This window comes from Chrysochloris asiatica, unplaced genomic scaffold (assembly GCF_000296735.1).
Source record: "Chrysochloris asiatica unplaced genomic scaffold, ChrAsi1.0 scaffold00010, whole genome shotgun sequence".
Taxonomy (NCBI): Eukaryota; Metazoa; Chordata; class Mammalia; order Afrosoricida; family Chrysochloridae; genus Chrysochloris; species Chrysochloris asiatica.
The window spans coordinates 37317287-37333435 of record NW_006408528.1 but is presented as its reverse complement, the minus strand read 5'-3'; the positions used below and the strand labels follow the sequence as shown (position 1 = coordinate 37333435).

The 16149-nt window shown below is 42.6% G+C and overlaps 1 protein-coding gene across 1 annotated transcript in view; it reads left to right on the top strand.

Annotated features, from left to right (window-relative positions):
* Positions 1–14018: 14018 nt before the first annotated feature.
* SRPK2 (SRSF protein kinase 2) overlaps positions 14019–16149 on the top strand; it is a 304605-nt gene continuing 302474 nt past the window's right edge. The window contains exons 1-2 of the mRNA XM_006834377.1: positions 14019–14152; positions 14243–14297. Coding sequence (XP_006834440.1) covers positions 14137–14152; positions 14243–14297 — 71 coding nt within the window. The 5' untranslated portion in view covers positions 14019–14136. The remainder of the gene's footprint in view (positions 14153–14242; positions 14298–16149) is intronic.

The window sequence follows — 16149 nt, the reverse complement described above, 5'->3', positions numbered from 1 at the left end:
AGTTTTATGTATTGCAAAGGCTCCGCAAGAAGCCTCATTCACTGGGTACGCTGTAGCCCCATTTTAGGTATTCCAATCAGTCATAGGCAGAAGACGGATTTACAAGCCTTCTAGTGTGATGTTTCTGACTATTCCTTTCTCTCCCTCTCCAGTGTCTACTCTGAGCTGCCTGGTCCAGGAAGCGCCGGTCCCCTTCCTCAGCTGTACTTCTTATAAGACAGATTTGTTTGTCCTTCGGACAGTCCATGATTTTTTTTTTTTTTTTTAAGATTACAAACAAACAAAAAAAACCCTTTCTATTGTGAATTGAGTGAAAGTTTATAGAGCAGATAGTCAGTTTTACATTCAACTGATCAGTCCCTGGAGAGGATATCATGTTTGGTAAGGTGGAGGGTGGGAGAAAAACACGACCCCCAATGAGATGCGGCCGCAAAACTGGGATCAAATGTAGCGACAGTTGTGAGGTTGGCACAGGATCAGGCAGTGTTTCATTTTGATGTGCATAGGGTTGCTATGAGTTGATACTGACACAATGACATCTAACAACAACAAAATCATTTACTTCGTTTCATTACAATGATTGCAATCCCCTCCATGCACCATCAGTTAACAGTATTTACCTCTACTCACTTTAACTCTTGCATCTTTCCCTGTGTCTTTCGCTATCCTCATCTTTCTTCTGCCAACCTCCCTCTCGTGTATTGTGTATTGCCTTTCCTGTCACCAACGTGTCAACACCCTACACCACGAATAATTTTCCCTTCCCTCCCACTCCTACTAACCATTATAGAATGTTTCTTTTATCACAAAAAACTTTTTTTTTTTTTTAACTTTTTACATTGGTCTCATACAATGCTTGTCATTTTGTGACTGAATAATTTCACTCAGCATTATGTCCTCCAGGTTCAACCATGTTGTGAGGTGTTTCTCACATCAATCATTTCTTCAACATTTTGTAATATTCCATTGTGTGTATGTACCAATGTTGAACCATTCTTTTGGGCATTTAGGCTGTCTCCATCTTTTTGATATGTAGAAAGCATATTTTGAAGGATCTTGTTTTCTTATTCATTCTGCTCTTCATGTCTCTTGACTGGTACATTTAATCCATTTACATTCAGTATAGTTATCATAGGCATGAATTGACTGTTCTAATTTTTCTGTATTTTTCTCTTTTTTTTTGTGTGGTGGTGCTACATAATTTTCCATGCTGAGTTCATTTTGTTTATGGGTTTTCTTTTTATGTTCATTTCTGTTGTGTTTACTCAGTCTTTCTGATTTTCCTCTTTTAAAAAAAAATTGATGAACATGTCTATTATTTTTCTTTCAGATTACCCTGTAATTTCTTAATTTTTTCTCTGTTTAAAACAGTCTGTTTTGTCTTGTAATCTACTTGACTTTCTTGCCCTTTGGAAGTTTTGTACACGATTCCCTTTTTTTGCTTTCTGGTTGACTTCAATATACATTGGTATCTGGTTCACTATTTTCAGTCTTGTAGGTTTGTCCTGGTGTGGCGCTGTGGGCTAATGTGTCAGACTGCAAAGCCGTTTGAACTGCAAGCTCGGTGGTTCAAGCTCACCAGCCGCTCCTTGGAAACCCTGTACAGGATCACTATAGGTCAGAACCAACTCAATGGCACTTCACAATAGCAACAACAAGGTTTGTTTTATTTTAAACACTTCTATATCAGATAGTGTAATGGTTACAAATCGGGCTGTGAACCGCAAGGTCAGCGGTTCGAAACTACCAGCTGTTCCATGGGAGAAAGATGAGGCTTTCTGCTCCCGTAAAGATTTACAGCCTCAGAAACCCTGTACAGGGTTACTATGAGTCAGAACCGACTCCACGGCACATAACAACAAGAACAACATATCAGATATAAATAATTCTATACCTGGAGTCCTGGTGTGGCACTGTAGGATAAAGCATTGTATTGCAAGGTCAGTTTGGACTGCAAGGTAGGCAGTTCAAACTCACCAGTCATTCCTTGGAAACTATGTACAGGGTCGCTATGAGCAGAATGGACTCCACTGCACTTAACAACATCACCAAATGCATGGATTAATTTCTGGGTGGCATTATCATGTATGGCAATCATAGGTTGTTGTCTGTAGTTGATGATTCTCAGTCCAAAGAACACCCTTTAACATCTTTTGTAAAATTGATCTGGTCATTACAAATTCCTTTGATTTCTGTTTATCAGTAAATATCCTGATTTCGCTGTCATATGTAAGGGATAATTTTGCTGGGTGTATGATTCTTGGTTGACAATTTTCTTCTTTCAGAGTTTTGTATATGTCAACCATTGTCTTCTTGCCTGCATGGTTTCTGCTGAGAAATCAGAGCTCAGTCTTTTTTCTTTTTCTCCTTTTATTGTGAATTGAGTGAAAGTTTACATGGCAGATCATCAGTTTTACACTCAATAAATCATATTTTGTTTTGTTGCAATGATTACAATCCTCTTTATGTACTATCAGTTAATAATATTTACCTCTATTCCCCCCCACACACCTTTTATTTTTTGATGTGCACATACCACACAGAAAATATTTATTTGTTTGAATGTCCATAGGGCACGTTTTGCAAGCCAGCCTCGTCCCCGCAGGCACATAGCCTTTCATATTCCACGGGCCTAGAGTCCTCAGCTGCGCTCTCTCTCTCTCTCTCTGCCATTGCCTCTGCCTCTGTCTCGGCTCTCACTGCTTTTCTGGGTAGGATCTATCTGTCACTCATGTTCTTCCCTCTTTCTGGACCGAGGGTCCTCTGTTTCTGAAATGAAAGGTTAACTACTTCCCCCTTCTAATTACACCTCTTCTACATTTACAGTTGTGACAATCGCCATTAGTCCTAATAATAATTACTCACAATTGATTCATAAACTCCTATCTCTATTTTCCTCCATACCTTTCATCAGACCCATCTGGACAAAAGGAAAACTATTCAGTGGGGATTCTACCTTACCCTCCTCATTCTGAAACTAAGCACACTCATGAAGACTTGTAAGCCAACTACTTCATGCCTTTATAGCCCGCTCCCCCATTTTTGATAGCCAATGTTTAAGTTGCCCATTGCTCTGGTAATGTAGTGGCTACGAACTGGGCTGCGAACCGCAAGGTCAGCAGTTCGAAACTACCAGCTGCTTCGCGGGAGAAACATGAGGCTTTCTGCTCCCGTAAAAGATTGCAGCCTTGGAAACCCTGTTCAGGGTCACTATGGGTCGGAACCCGACTCCACGGCACTTAACAACAACAACAACAACATAAACCCAGTGTACTGAAGAGCTAAGCTTGATCTTTGGTATGAAGAATCCTTCTCTTTCAGTTGGAATTTTGAATGACACCATCCATAGGCAAAGGTCCAGTTCATCAAATTGTAGCAATTTACCTTTACTTGCTATCTCAAACTTCTTTATCTTCATCTGGTTGAGTTCTGGTCAGCAAGCCATCCAAGCTAAGTCAAATGGATACTATCTGCAAGTTTGAGAGTTCTCACATGCCTTCCCCCACTCCAGACCAGCTGGCCACTTGACTCTCAACTCTAGCCCACAGCGGCTAGGTCAGTGTCCATGGGCTCAGGAGTTGGCACATTTCCTGAGCTTCAAACCAGTCAGCCCTTCCACTTCTCTCTCTCATCTCAAGGTCAACAGTTGTCTCTGGAACATGGCCAAACTCAGCCCATGTCTTCATTGCTGTATTTCTTCCACTTCCACTCACAAGTAGACCAGGGCAGTCACCAGCGAGCTTACAAGACTGCAGAGCTTAGTCTTATTGGCTCTCCTTTGCAGGTAACTTTTTTGGTTTTCCCAAGCTTTTTTCAGGATTCTTTCCATGTCCTTGGTTTTAGAAAGCTTGATTATGATATGTCTTGGTGATTTTCTTTTGAAATCTATCCTATTTGGAATTCATTTAGCTTCTTGTATGCTATCTTCTTGTCTTTCATGATGTTATGAAAGTTTTCTTCAAACAAATCTTTGGCAGTTTTCTCTGTGACTGTCTCTTTTTGTTCTGGAATTTTAATTACCCATAAGTTGTTCCTCTTCATGGTATCCATATAAGTCTTAGGCTTTCTTTGGATTTTTTCATTGTTTTTACTGATGCTAGGATTGCAAGATTTAGCTTCAAGCTCACTAATTCAGGCTTCCATTGCTTTGTATCTACTCCTTTACCCTTTCAATGGATTGTCCATTGCTGAGACCTTAGTATTAATCATCTGAATTTCTAATAGCGGGTTTTGTATTTTGTGTGTATTTTTGTATTTTGTATGTTTTAAAATTTTGCACTTATTTTGTCTGTTTGTTCTTGTAGTGTTTTCCTAAATTCTTAAGTTTTGTGTTCTCTTTGCTTTCTTCAATCTTTCTATTGATCCTTTGATGATACCTAATCATCATTCTTTTGAACTCTTTTTCAGTTAGACCCATTATCTTTTCTTTCCAGAAATGTTTTCTGACTCTTCATCTTGGTCATTTGTTTGAGCCATTTTCTCTTGTTTCTTTGTGTGAGCTAAAATTGCTTGTTGTCTCTGGGGCATTATGGAGTTGTCATGTTTGTAAAACAAACAGTAGTTATTGGATCTGGAGGGGATTAATCTCTGCAGGGCTCCTGCAATTCAAGGAGCTCGTAAGGTGGTTGTGGAAGGGATGTTCCAGGAGTGTTCCTGACCCTAGATGGAGATCCTGATAGCCTTGATGTTATCTATGTCCAGGGCACTCAGTCCAGAAGTAGTTCGTGGAAGCCCTTGATGGAGCTGGCTTCAGTGTCTATTAGCACCCCAGGGAAACTGGGCTAGCTTGATTGGTTAAATGCTGCTCTGGTGGCACTGTGGGTTTTGTAGGTCTGAAGCTCAGGCCACTTGAATCCAGGCATCAAAATGACACACCAAAGCGATGCCACTGGCCCCTGTCTCACACTGATGTCACTCCCAATCATATGGCTATGACTTCCTGGAAAGCAGAGTCTGCCCTGGGGTTAAGAGCTGGACACACTTCTGGTCACCAGGGGAAAAAAGAAGAAATCATACCTTTTCCATCGCCCAAATGAATCTGCTCTGTCAGGTCTCCCTCCACTGCCAAATCTGCTCACAAGATGGAAAAGACACACCTGGCCAGCTATTCACCAGTAAGTCTCCCTCTTTCGCCATCCCTGCTATCCTCCCAGCAAGCATTCCACCCACCTCTCTAACCTTTCTTCTGAAGTTCAGGGTGCCAAACTTTTCATCTGTGTCTGTTTTATTTTGTCCCTCATGTCTTTGTTGTAGAGGTCCCATGTATGCCTAGTCCACCATCTTTCTTAAAGTCTCAGTCCATGGACTTTTAATAATATTCTTCTCTGACACTATAATTTAACTGCATTGATTCTTCTACAGTCTTCCTTATTCATTGTCCAACTTTCATGTTCATATGAGGCAACTGGAAATATCATAGCTTGGGTCAGACACACCTTAGTACTCAAATTGACATCTTTGCTGTGTATTTCTTTTAAAAGGAGCTTGTGCAAAAGATTTTCCCAAACAAGACATCATTTGATTTTTTTGATTGATGCTTCCATGAGCATTGATTGTGCAGCCAAGTAAAATGAAATGTTTGACAATTTAAATCTTTCCCCCATTTATCCTGCAGTTATTTACTGATCCAATAGTGAGGATTTTTTTTTTTCTCTTTACATTCATATTGGAAGTTGTAGTCTTTGATCTCCATCAATAGGTCATCTTCACTTCCAGCAAGTAAAGTTGTATCATCTGTATATCACAAGTTGTCAGTGGGTTTTCCTCCAATCCTGATGACACATTTTTCTTCATATAATACAGCTTCTTCTTGGGTTATTTGCTCCGCATACAGATTGATTAATTATGGTGAAATTATACAACCTTGGTGCATAACTTTCCTGATTTTAAACCATTCGCTATCCCTTGTTCTATTGGAATGACTGTCTCTTGGTCAATGTCCATGTTCCTCATGAGCACAATTAAGTGTTCTGAGATACCCATTCTTTACAATATTATCCACAGTTTGTTATGATCCTTTGCATAGTCAATAAAGCACAAGTAATCATCTTTCTGGTATTCTCTGCATTCAACCGAGATCCATCTGATGTCAGCAATGCTATCCCGAGTTTCATGTCCTCTTCTGAATCTGGTTTGAACCTTTAACAGCTCCCTATCCATGCACTATTGCAGCTATTTTGAAATACTTTCATGAAAATTTTAATTCCATGTACTAGTAGTGATGTTGTTTGATGATTACTGTATTCCATTGGGTCACCTTTCTTTGGAAAGAGTTCACATATGGATCTCTTCCAATTGATTGGCCAAATTGGAAGACTGGTTGCTGTCTTTCAAATTTCTTGGCATAGACTCTGAGCCCTTCTAGGGCTGCATTAATTTGCTGAAATATTTCAGTTTCTGTCAATGCCGTCAGTGAATTTTGGACTTCTTTCTTCAATACCATTGGTTTTTTCAATACCATATGCTGCCTCTTGAAATAGCTGAACATTAATCTATTCTTTTTGTCACAGTGACTTTGTATATTCCTTCATCTTCTTTTTTTTATTTTAAGGTTTTTATTGTGGATTGAGTGAATGTTTACAGGGCAGATCATCAGTTTTACGTTCAACAAATCATACACATTGTTTCATTACAATGATTATGATCCCCTCCATGTACCATCAGTTAACAGTATTTCTTTCTATTCACTTTAGCTTTTTTTTTTTTTTTAATAATAATTTACATCTCCAAAGGGCACATTCTGCAAGTCTGCCTCCTGGCCATTGGCTCTTAGTCCATCTCTTCCCATGAATCCAGAGTCCTCATCTGCTCCCTCTCTCCATGTCCCCATCTATGCCTCCTTCTCTGGGGTCACTGCTTCTCTGGATAAGGTCCCACATTCTCCTTGTGCTCTTCTCCCTTGATGGTCTTAGGGTCCTCTTTTTTTGGACTGTAAGATTAACCACTCCCCTGTTTTTGTTACAAAACTTCAACCTTTACAATTGTGACAGTCACAATTAGTCATGATAATAATTAATCACTATTGAATCATACGAATCTTATCCCCATCTCTTTTAACCAGACCCATCTAGACAAGATGAAAACTATTCAGTGAAGACTCTTTCTTCACTCACAAACTCTTAAACTAAACTCCCGTTTGAAACCTTGTAAGCCAGTCACTTGTAAGCCAATGCCTTTATTGGCCCCTCATTTTAGGTAGCCAATGTTTAAGGTGACCATCCCTATCTACCCTGTGTACAGAGGGGATAGCTTTGGTACTTGATATGAAGATTCTTTCCCTCACTTTTGGTATTTAGAGTTACTACTTCCATGAGAATAGGTCAGGTTCATCAAATTGTAGCAATTTATTCTTGTTTCCTTTATAAAAAAAACAATTTTTTTTTTTTTTTTAGGTAATCTTCCTCTAGTTGAGTTCTGCTTATCAAGCCATCGAGGCTAGGTCAAATGGGTACTGTCTGCAAGTTTGGATGTTCTTGTGCATCTCCTCTCTTCATATAGGCTGGATGCTTCACTCTCAGCTCTAGCCCTCTGTGGCTATGTCCTTGTCCGTGGGATCAAGTGTCCTCAGGTCTCACCACACTTTGGACCAACCAGCCCTTCCTCTTCTCTCTCTCACCTCCAGGTCAATGAGAGTCAATGGACCGTGGTTGAACTCAGCCCATTTCTTCATTGTTGCCTTTCCCCTTCTTCCACTCACCAGTAGACCAATGTGGTCACCAGCAAGCTTACATGCCTGTTCATGTGTTCCCTTTGAGTTTCAGTCTTAGAGGGAGTTTGTCCTGAAGGAGCTTGATTGCTTGTCTCGATGGCTTCCCAGTGAACAGCTTGCTTATTCTTGTAGTAGCCTAACATGCTAACATTTTTGTTTTGGGGTTTTCCTGATGACCTTTCTTTGAAGATGTATCTTCTGTTGTTCTAGCTGTTCCAGGCTGGTCTGCTTGTCCTTGCTAGTGGGAATGTCCCACCTCAGACGATTCTGGAAGGGACTCAGGATTCCATCTAAGGTCCTATACTCTGCAAAGACTTTGCAAGAGGCCTATTTCACTGGGCAAGTTCTATAGCCCCTTTTAGGTATTACAATCAGTTATAGGACTGAAAATGGGCTTACAAGTTTTCTGTAATCATGTTTCCCAACATTCCTTTCTATCCCACTCAAGTGTCTATTTTACAATAATAGGCAAGGGAAATCAATATTCATAAGACAGTCAAGCATTTTAGTATTATTTCCCCTCTTCAAACTATGCTTAAATCCCTGTATCACTGAGCCCTGCTCTTCTAAGGTTGAACATGCTTCACTGTTTACCTCTGTCCCACTTAGCCCATGCAAACCTGTTTCAGTGTTACCCTATCTATCTTGTTCTTCCACCTCCTCACCCTTCTTGTATTGCCCTCCCCAACATGTGAACTAACCCCACCCCGCCCCAACCCCACTATTGTGGTTACTTTATATTCCATTAATTCTTCCCTCCATTTAAGACAGTCTATTTTATTCTGTAATCTACCTGACCTTCTCACCACCTGGATCTCTGTTCCTCTGTGTTTATTTTCTTTCACATTGTAATTGTTTTGATCATAGATTGACCTCCTAAATCCTCTATTCTTATCATTTTATTCTGTTCTTGACTCTTCCATTTGTCGATTGAGTTCAGGGTGATGCTGCCATGTACACATTCTCTGGTTGTTGTCTGGTCTTGTTGGTTCTCAGTCCATAGAACGTCCTTTAGGATGTTTTTCATAGCAGGGTTGGCTTTGGCAAAATCCCTTAGTTTCTGTTTATCCTGGAATGTTTTGATTACACCTCCATATTTGATTGACAGCTTTGCTGGGTAGAGGATTCTTAGTTGGCAGTCTTTTTCCTTCAGGGTTTTATATATGTCTCCCCATTGCCTTCTTGTCTGCATGGTTTCTGTTGAGAGATCTGAGCTTAATCGGATTTGCTTGCCTTTTGTATGTTACATTTCTCTTTTCCCTAGCTGCTTTCAAGATTCTTTCCTTACCTTTGATTTTGGAGAGCTTGATTATTATATGTCTTGGTGATTGTCTTTTAGGGTCTATCTTTCCTAGGTTTCGTTGAGCTTCTTAAATGCTTATCTTTTCACTCTTCAGGATGTTAAGGAAATTTTCTTCCAGAAGCTCTTCAACTATCTCCTCTGTGGACTTGTGTGATTTTTTCCTATTCTGGAAGGCCGATAATTCATAAATTCTTCTTCTTCATGTTGTCCAACATGAATCTTAGGCCTTCTTCAGATTTTTTTTTTATCCTTTTTTGTGCTTGTTCATTTGTCTTAGTAGTGTTGAGAGATTTACCTTCTAGCTCACTAGTTCTGGCTTCTATCTCTTCAATTTTACTCCTTTGCCCTTTGAATGTATTGTCTATTTCTGATATTCTATTAATAATTGTTTGGACCTCTTTCTGTAGGTTTTGAAATGTCATCATCGTTGACTTTAGTGGTTGGTGTGTCAATTTGAATAATAGTGATATTAATTGATCTTCCTTGTGTTGTTGTTGTGTACTATCGAGTGTGTTTTAATTCACAGACAGCCTATATAGATTTTTCAAGAAAGGCTGGTGGGTTTGAACTGCTGACCTTGTAGTTACCAGCCTAGCACTAATTGTACAGCTTCCTTGTAGGTGTATGGATATTATCCAGTCATAGACAGCATTGCACTTCAGGATAGATCTTGAGATGGTCCTTTTGATGATGAATGCAGCACCATTTTCTTCAGTTTGTCATTCCTGGCATAGTAAACCATATGATTATCTGATTCAAAATGGACAATATCAGTTTATTTCAGCTCACCAATTCCTAGAGTCCTGGTGTGGTGCTGTCATAGGACCACAAGGTTGATGGTTCAAACTCACCAGCTCTGTACAGGGGTACTATGAGTTGGAACCGACTTGATGGCACTCAACAACAAAGTCTAGGATATCCTTATGCATTCCTTTTCATTTTGATGATTTCCATACTTCATAAATTCCATGATTTTGTTATTAGTGGTTATTTGTAGCTGTTTTTTCTCATTTTGATTGGTGTCCCATCAATAAATGAAGGTCTGCAAACTTTGTTTTACTCACATCATTAAGGTCAACTCTAGTTTGAGGTGGTAACTCTTCTTCAGTTGTATTTTGAGTGCCTTTCAATCTAGGGGGAACTATATCTGACAATATTCTGCTGCTATACATAATGTTTTCATCTTCTCACACTGTATCTGACAATACTCTGCTGCTGTTACTAATAGGTTTTCAGTGACCACTACCTTTCAGAAGTGGCTCGTCTGTCTTTCCTAGTCTGTCTTAATCTGAAAGTTCTGCTGAAACCTTTTTACCATGGCGAACACTGCTGGTATTTAAAATACTACCGTTACAGCTTCTTGCATCACAGGAACACACAAACCACCATGGTATGGCAAACTGACAGATGATTGCTGGTGCTTCTTTTTATAGCTGATTACTATTCCATCTATGTATATAACAGATGTTGTTTATCCATTCATCTGTTAACGGGCACTTGAATTGTTTCCACCTTGGGCTATTGCGAATAAGCTGCAGTTAACATTAGTGTACAAGGATCTATTTGCGTCTCTGCTTTTAAGTCTTCTGGATATATACCCAGGTGTGGAATTTCTGGGTCATGTGGTAATTCCATGGAGCCCTGGAAGCATGGTGGATTTCAAACTGGGCTACTAACTGTAAGGTCAGTAGTTAAAATCTATCAGTTGCTCCACAGGAAAGTGATAAGATGTTCTGTTCCCTTAAAGATTTACAGCCTCAGAAATCTTATACAGTGTTGCTATGAGTCAGAAGTGACTCAGTGGCACACAACCAACCAACATGGTAATTCCATGTTTAATTTTTTTAGCAAATGTCAAACTTTTCCACAGCAGTTGTCTATTTTTCATTCCCACCAGCAGCTCACAAAGATTCTAATTTCTCTACACTAGCACCAAAACTTGTTAATTAAAAACGAAAAAATATTTACAATAGCCAGTCTTAGGGATGTGACGTGGCATTACAAAGATTACTTTAGAAATCTAAAGAGGAATGTTGTTGTTGTTAAGTGCTGTTGAGTTTATTCCAATCCATAGTGACCCTGTATAGGGTTTCCAAGGAGCAGCTGGTGAGCTTGAACCACCATCGTTGCAGTTCAATGACTTTGCAGTCTGACGCATTTGCCCACAGTGCCACACCTGGACTAGGTCCCATTATTATGGAAAATGACTAAATGTAACCTCACTAGTAATAGAATAGACAGTACATTCCTTCTGATGGATATAGCATCTATATAATGTACTTGGCAAAAGTACTTTAACTTGAATTTAATCATAAGGAAACAGACATTCAGATTTAGGAACATTCTGCAAAACAGTTGGACCAGATTATCCAAAAAAGTCAATGTTATGAAAGAAAGAAAAAAAAAAACAAAGTCATGGGTTATTCTAGATTATTGTTATTAAGTGCTGTCAAGTTGGTTCCAACTCATAGCGACCCTGGATAGCGTTTCCAAGGAGTAGCTAGTGAGCTTGATATGGCGACCTTGTGGTTCAAACTGACCTTGCAGTCCAGTGCATTAAGCCACAGTGCCACACCAGGACTCTGTTATATTATATATATCATAGATGTTGTTGTTGTTATGTGCCATGGAGTCGGTTCCGACTCATAGCGACCCTGGATAGCGTTTCCAAGGAGCAGCTAGTGAGCTTGATATGGCGACCTTGTGGTTCAAACTGACCTTGCAGTCCAGTGCATTAAGCCACAGTGCCACACCAGGACTCTGTTATATTATATATATCATAGATGTTGTTGTTGTTATGTGCCATGGAGTCGGTTCCGACTCATAGCGACCCTGTACAGGGTTTCCAAGGCTGTTAATCTTTACGGAGCAGAAAGCCTCATCTTTCTCCTGTGGAACAGCTGGTAGTTTCGAACTGCTGACCTTGCGGTTTGCAGCCCGATTCGTAACCCATACTCTACAGTATTGTATTAATGTTAAAATTACTTGGCATGATAGTGGTATTCTGATTTTGTAGGAGGATATCTTTGTTCTTAGGAGATACTAGGGATAAACAATAATAATATCTGCAAAAATCTGAATAGACTTAGTAAAAAACAAAACAAAACACTAACACCACCATATGTGTAAATATATATACACAAACATGCAAATACTTGTATTATAGAGAGAATGCAAATGTGATGAAATGTTTAAAACTGGTGAATTATCGGGTAATTTGGGAGTGATAGTTAAAGTTTTGGAGTCTGGTGTGGCACTGTGGGCTAATGTGTCAGACTGCAAAGTTGTTTGAACTGCAAGGTCAGTGGTTCAAGCTCACCAACTGCTCCTTGGAAACCCTATACAGGGTCGCTATGGGTCAGAATCGACAGCACTTAACAACAACAGTTAAGGTTTTGTGTCAAGTTTACTGGGCCAGTATTTTCAGTAGTTTAGCAGTTGAGATGTAGTTATCGTCCATGATGAGACCTAGTATAATATAATCAATTCTATATGCCCTCAGCAGCCAGTCAAGTTCCCTTGGGGATGTGACCTGCTTCCAATGTATTGGACACTCTGGCAAAGTTGGCTTGTTTTGTGCTGTGTCTGGATACTACATTTGGCTCTTCACCCAATCTCTGGTTATTTGGACTTGAGCCAGTGGCCTGCTCTATTACCAGCAGCCTGCCATGTTACTTGCTCAACTTGCCTGCCTGTCTGCCATCTGACTTGCTGATGGCAAGTCAGATGGCAGACTTGGGACTTGGGACTTGGGACTTGCCCACCTCTACACCTGTGTGAGCCATTTCCTTGATTTAAACATACACACACATGTTTGAACTGTAAGGTTGGCGGTTCAAGCTCACCAGTTGCTCCTTGGAATCCCTATATAAGGATCGCTATGGGTTGGAACTGACTCGACGGCACTTCACAACAACAATACACACAAACACATGCAAAAAGATAAGTTTCAATGGTTTTGCTTCTCTAAGGATCCCAGTCTAAGACAATGGGTTTTCATTATGATTTTGTCAACTTTTTCAGTAGGCATCACATTTTTTAAACTAAAAAGTTCAAAAAGTAAAAAATCTCTTCAAACAGCACTTTCTGTTCTCCTGTGTTTAATGTCTTTGGAATAATAGCCAGTGTTGTCTAACTAAAGAGGTGCAAATGGTCAGGATGTGTATCTTTCAGAACTACTGTAATTATTTAAGTAGACAGGGGAATATTCTAGTCATACTTTCTTCTCATCACCTTGACTTAGGACTTCATTAGGCAGCCTGGCCTATATTTGGATCCTGGTTAGGTAAACTGTTCAACTTCTTTAGGACTCAGTTTCCTCACTGTATGATGGAAAAAAATAGCTTCTTGGTGGAATTGTGTTATACACATGGCATTTATTAAATGGGGTTTCAATTCACGTGCAAAAGCTTCAGCATACTTTCAAAGCTACCTGCATCTTTTCCGTCATTAAACTCCTACAATCCTGTGGGCTAGGTAAATGTGAGGGATAAAAGGACTGCTCCAAGGTCACACAGCTAGTGAAGCACCCGGGTTTCCCAGCTCTTAGTCCTGTGCCTTTTCCATGCCCGCCTGAGAGGAGGAAGCGGCGCTGATGGGGATGCAAGGATGTAGAGGTGCAAAGGGAGAGAAGAGGCCACGGGAAGAGAGGTGGTGTGAGACCTGCGGAGGCGCCCGGCAAGAAGGGGCGTATGGAGAAGCGGATGGCGAGGCCCGCCGGGGTGCGGAGGCCAGAGGCTGTGGCTGGCGAGGGAGGGTCCCGCGGGCCGGGTGCCTAGGAGAGGCCGGTGGCCAGGCCCAGCTGCAAGGGCGCGGGAGGCGAGGCCCGGGCCGTGGGCGGGGGCGGGGGTCATTCTGCGCAGGTGGGTCGGCGGGTAGGCGTGGGTGCTTTAGAGGGGCTTGGTGCGGCACCGGGGTCCCGACCCCATGGGCAGATGGGGGCGGGGCGGGGCCGGCCGGGGGCGGGTCTTGTTGGGCCCCCCGCGGGAGCGGTGGCGGAGGCGGCGGCGCAGGCGCGGTTCCCGCCTCCTCCCGGGCGGCGGAGCGAGTGGAGGCTGCAGCCCGGCTCAGCTCAGCTCCCGCGTCGCCACCGCCGAAGCCCCCACTCCGCGTCCGCAGCGTCGGGATGAGCTCCCGGAAAGGTGAGTGGCCCGCGGGTTCCCGGCCACCCCGCCGCGCGGCCCAGCAGGCCGACCGGCCCGACCGTTAATGTGTGCCTTCTCTTTTCCCAGTGCTGGCCATTCAGGCCCGAAAGCGGAGGCCGAAAAGAGAGAAACATCCGAAAAAGTGAGTCCACGCTGCGCTCGCCCCCGGCCCCTCGCACCCTCTCCGATGGGGGGAGCCCGCGGCTGCTCCAGGGAAAGTTGCCCGAGTCCCCCAGGCCGGCGGCGGGAGGACTGGTCCCCCAGGACTCCGGCGTCCGGCTCCTGCGCGCCCCGCGGGCGGCCCAGGGGGAGGGGCGGCGGGGGAGGGGCTCGCAGCCTGCCTGCCGGCCCCCATCATCCCGGGTTTAGGGGCTTTGGGCCGTGTTGCCGTGGCCGCCAGGGACGGACGTAGAGAGGCCGGTGGGAGGTGTCGGGCGTGCTGCTCCCCCCCCTGCACGCCGAGCTGGCTCAGGGGGTTAGGGGTGTGGGTCCTTCTCGGGAGGGGCACTGCCCGGGCGCGCCCTGTTCGGGCGGGCGGCTGCGGCGAGGCGCCCACCTGGGATGCGAGCAGCCGAGAGCCGAGCCGCGTGCAACCTAGAGAATGTGTGTTTCGCCTCCTCTTCCTCTCGGGCCCCCGCCGCTCGGCCTTTCTGCTGAACGCGGAGCTGGTTGTCAAGTGATTTGCCCTCGGGCGTGTTCCTGGCGTGCGTTCAACTCTAAGACCAGTGCGTTTCGGCGCTCGGGTCTTTATTCGAAACTTTATGCCCGGGTCCAGCGTGACTTTGCTGCGCAGCGGCGGCTGCGCCCAGGTCGCCTGCTGCCTGGCCGGTGGGCGTGTACGCGGGTGGGCTGCCGTTGCCGGCGCTGCTCTCCAGCTCCTCATTGTGCAGGGCAGTTGATGAATACGGTGGTGATCTTTAAAACGTTCCAGCTAGCCGCCTCCAGCCTGGCCGCGGACGGCAGTTAGAGCGGCAGTGCCAGACAAGCCTTTCCTGGAGAGGTGCTCATAGACTGCAGAGCGCCACCTCTTATTTCGTTATTTTTTGATCTACCAACAGCCAGCATCTTTGCCCTAGATTTGTTGTTTTGCACCTCGTTTTGAGCAAGAAATACTCTGCGAGGTACGTTTGATACTATGATTTGATATTAAAGATGATGATCTTTAAATAAACTCACGAAGCATTTGCTTCCTTGGTGGTGTTGGTGCGGATTTGTACACCGCTACACGCCTAGCCGTTTTTTCTTCATGTTGGCCTTGTGAATTTCATACCCATTGCTGGCATCTATGAAAACTGGCAAAGTCATTGCTAATGTACTTTGGCAGGATTTTATTTAAAACAACATAACTTGTAAATATTTTTAGGATTTCACAGAACGTGGATATTAACATAAAAATTCCTTCTTAAAAAACTACTTGAGTGACTGAAAAGAATTTATTAAGGATTTGAAGAACTAGAGATATTGCATTTTTGGTAGGTTTAGATTGAAAAAAAAAAAGTTAGTGTTTGCTTTAAGGTCAATCATGAACTTTAAATTTAGGCTATCCTTTAACCCGTAATAAGTGAGGAGAATTATAATGTTGGGGACCTGAGTACTGGCATTTAATCATTGCCTACAATTCAAGACATTGATTTATTTCCACACAGTCCATTATGTTCAGAAATGGAAAAGTTCAAAACTTGGCCTCCGTTTGGTGGATGACTGTTTGTGTGTATGCATACCTGTTTTAATTAGTCTGTCAATGCGTGTTTCCTATTTCAGGGTATGACTTTACTAATGGCCAAGAGCCTTTTTTTGGTGTGTTGCAGTTTGGATTTATATGGTATGTTTATAATTAGAGTATATCCACAATATTCAAATTTTACTCTTGCAGGTTAATTTATGAATTTGCTTTGCTGTATTTTGTGTATATGTGATAAAGATTCTCTAGCAAATGAGTAAATGAACTGGCTGGTCTGCAAGCTAACTGGCAAGAAAAAGAGTCCAATTATCTA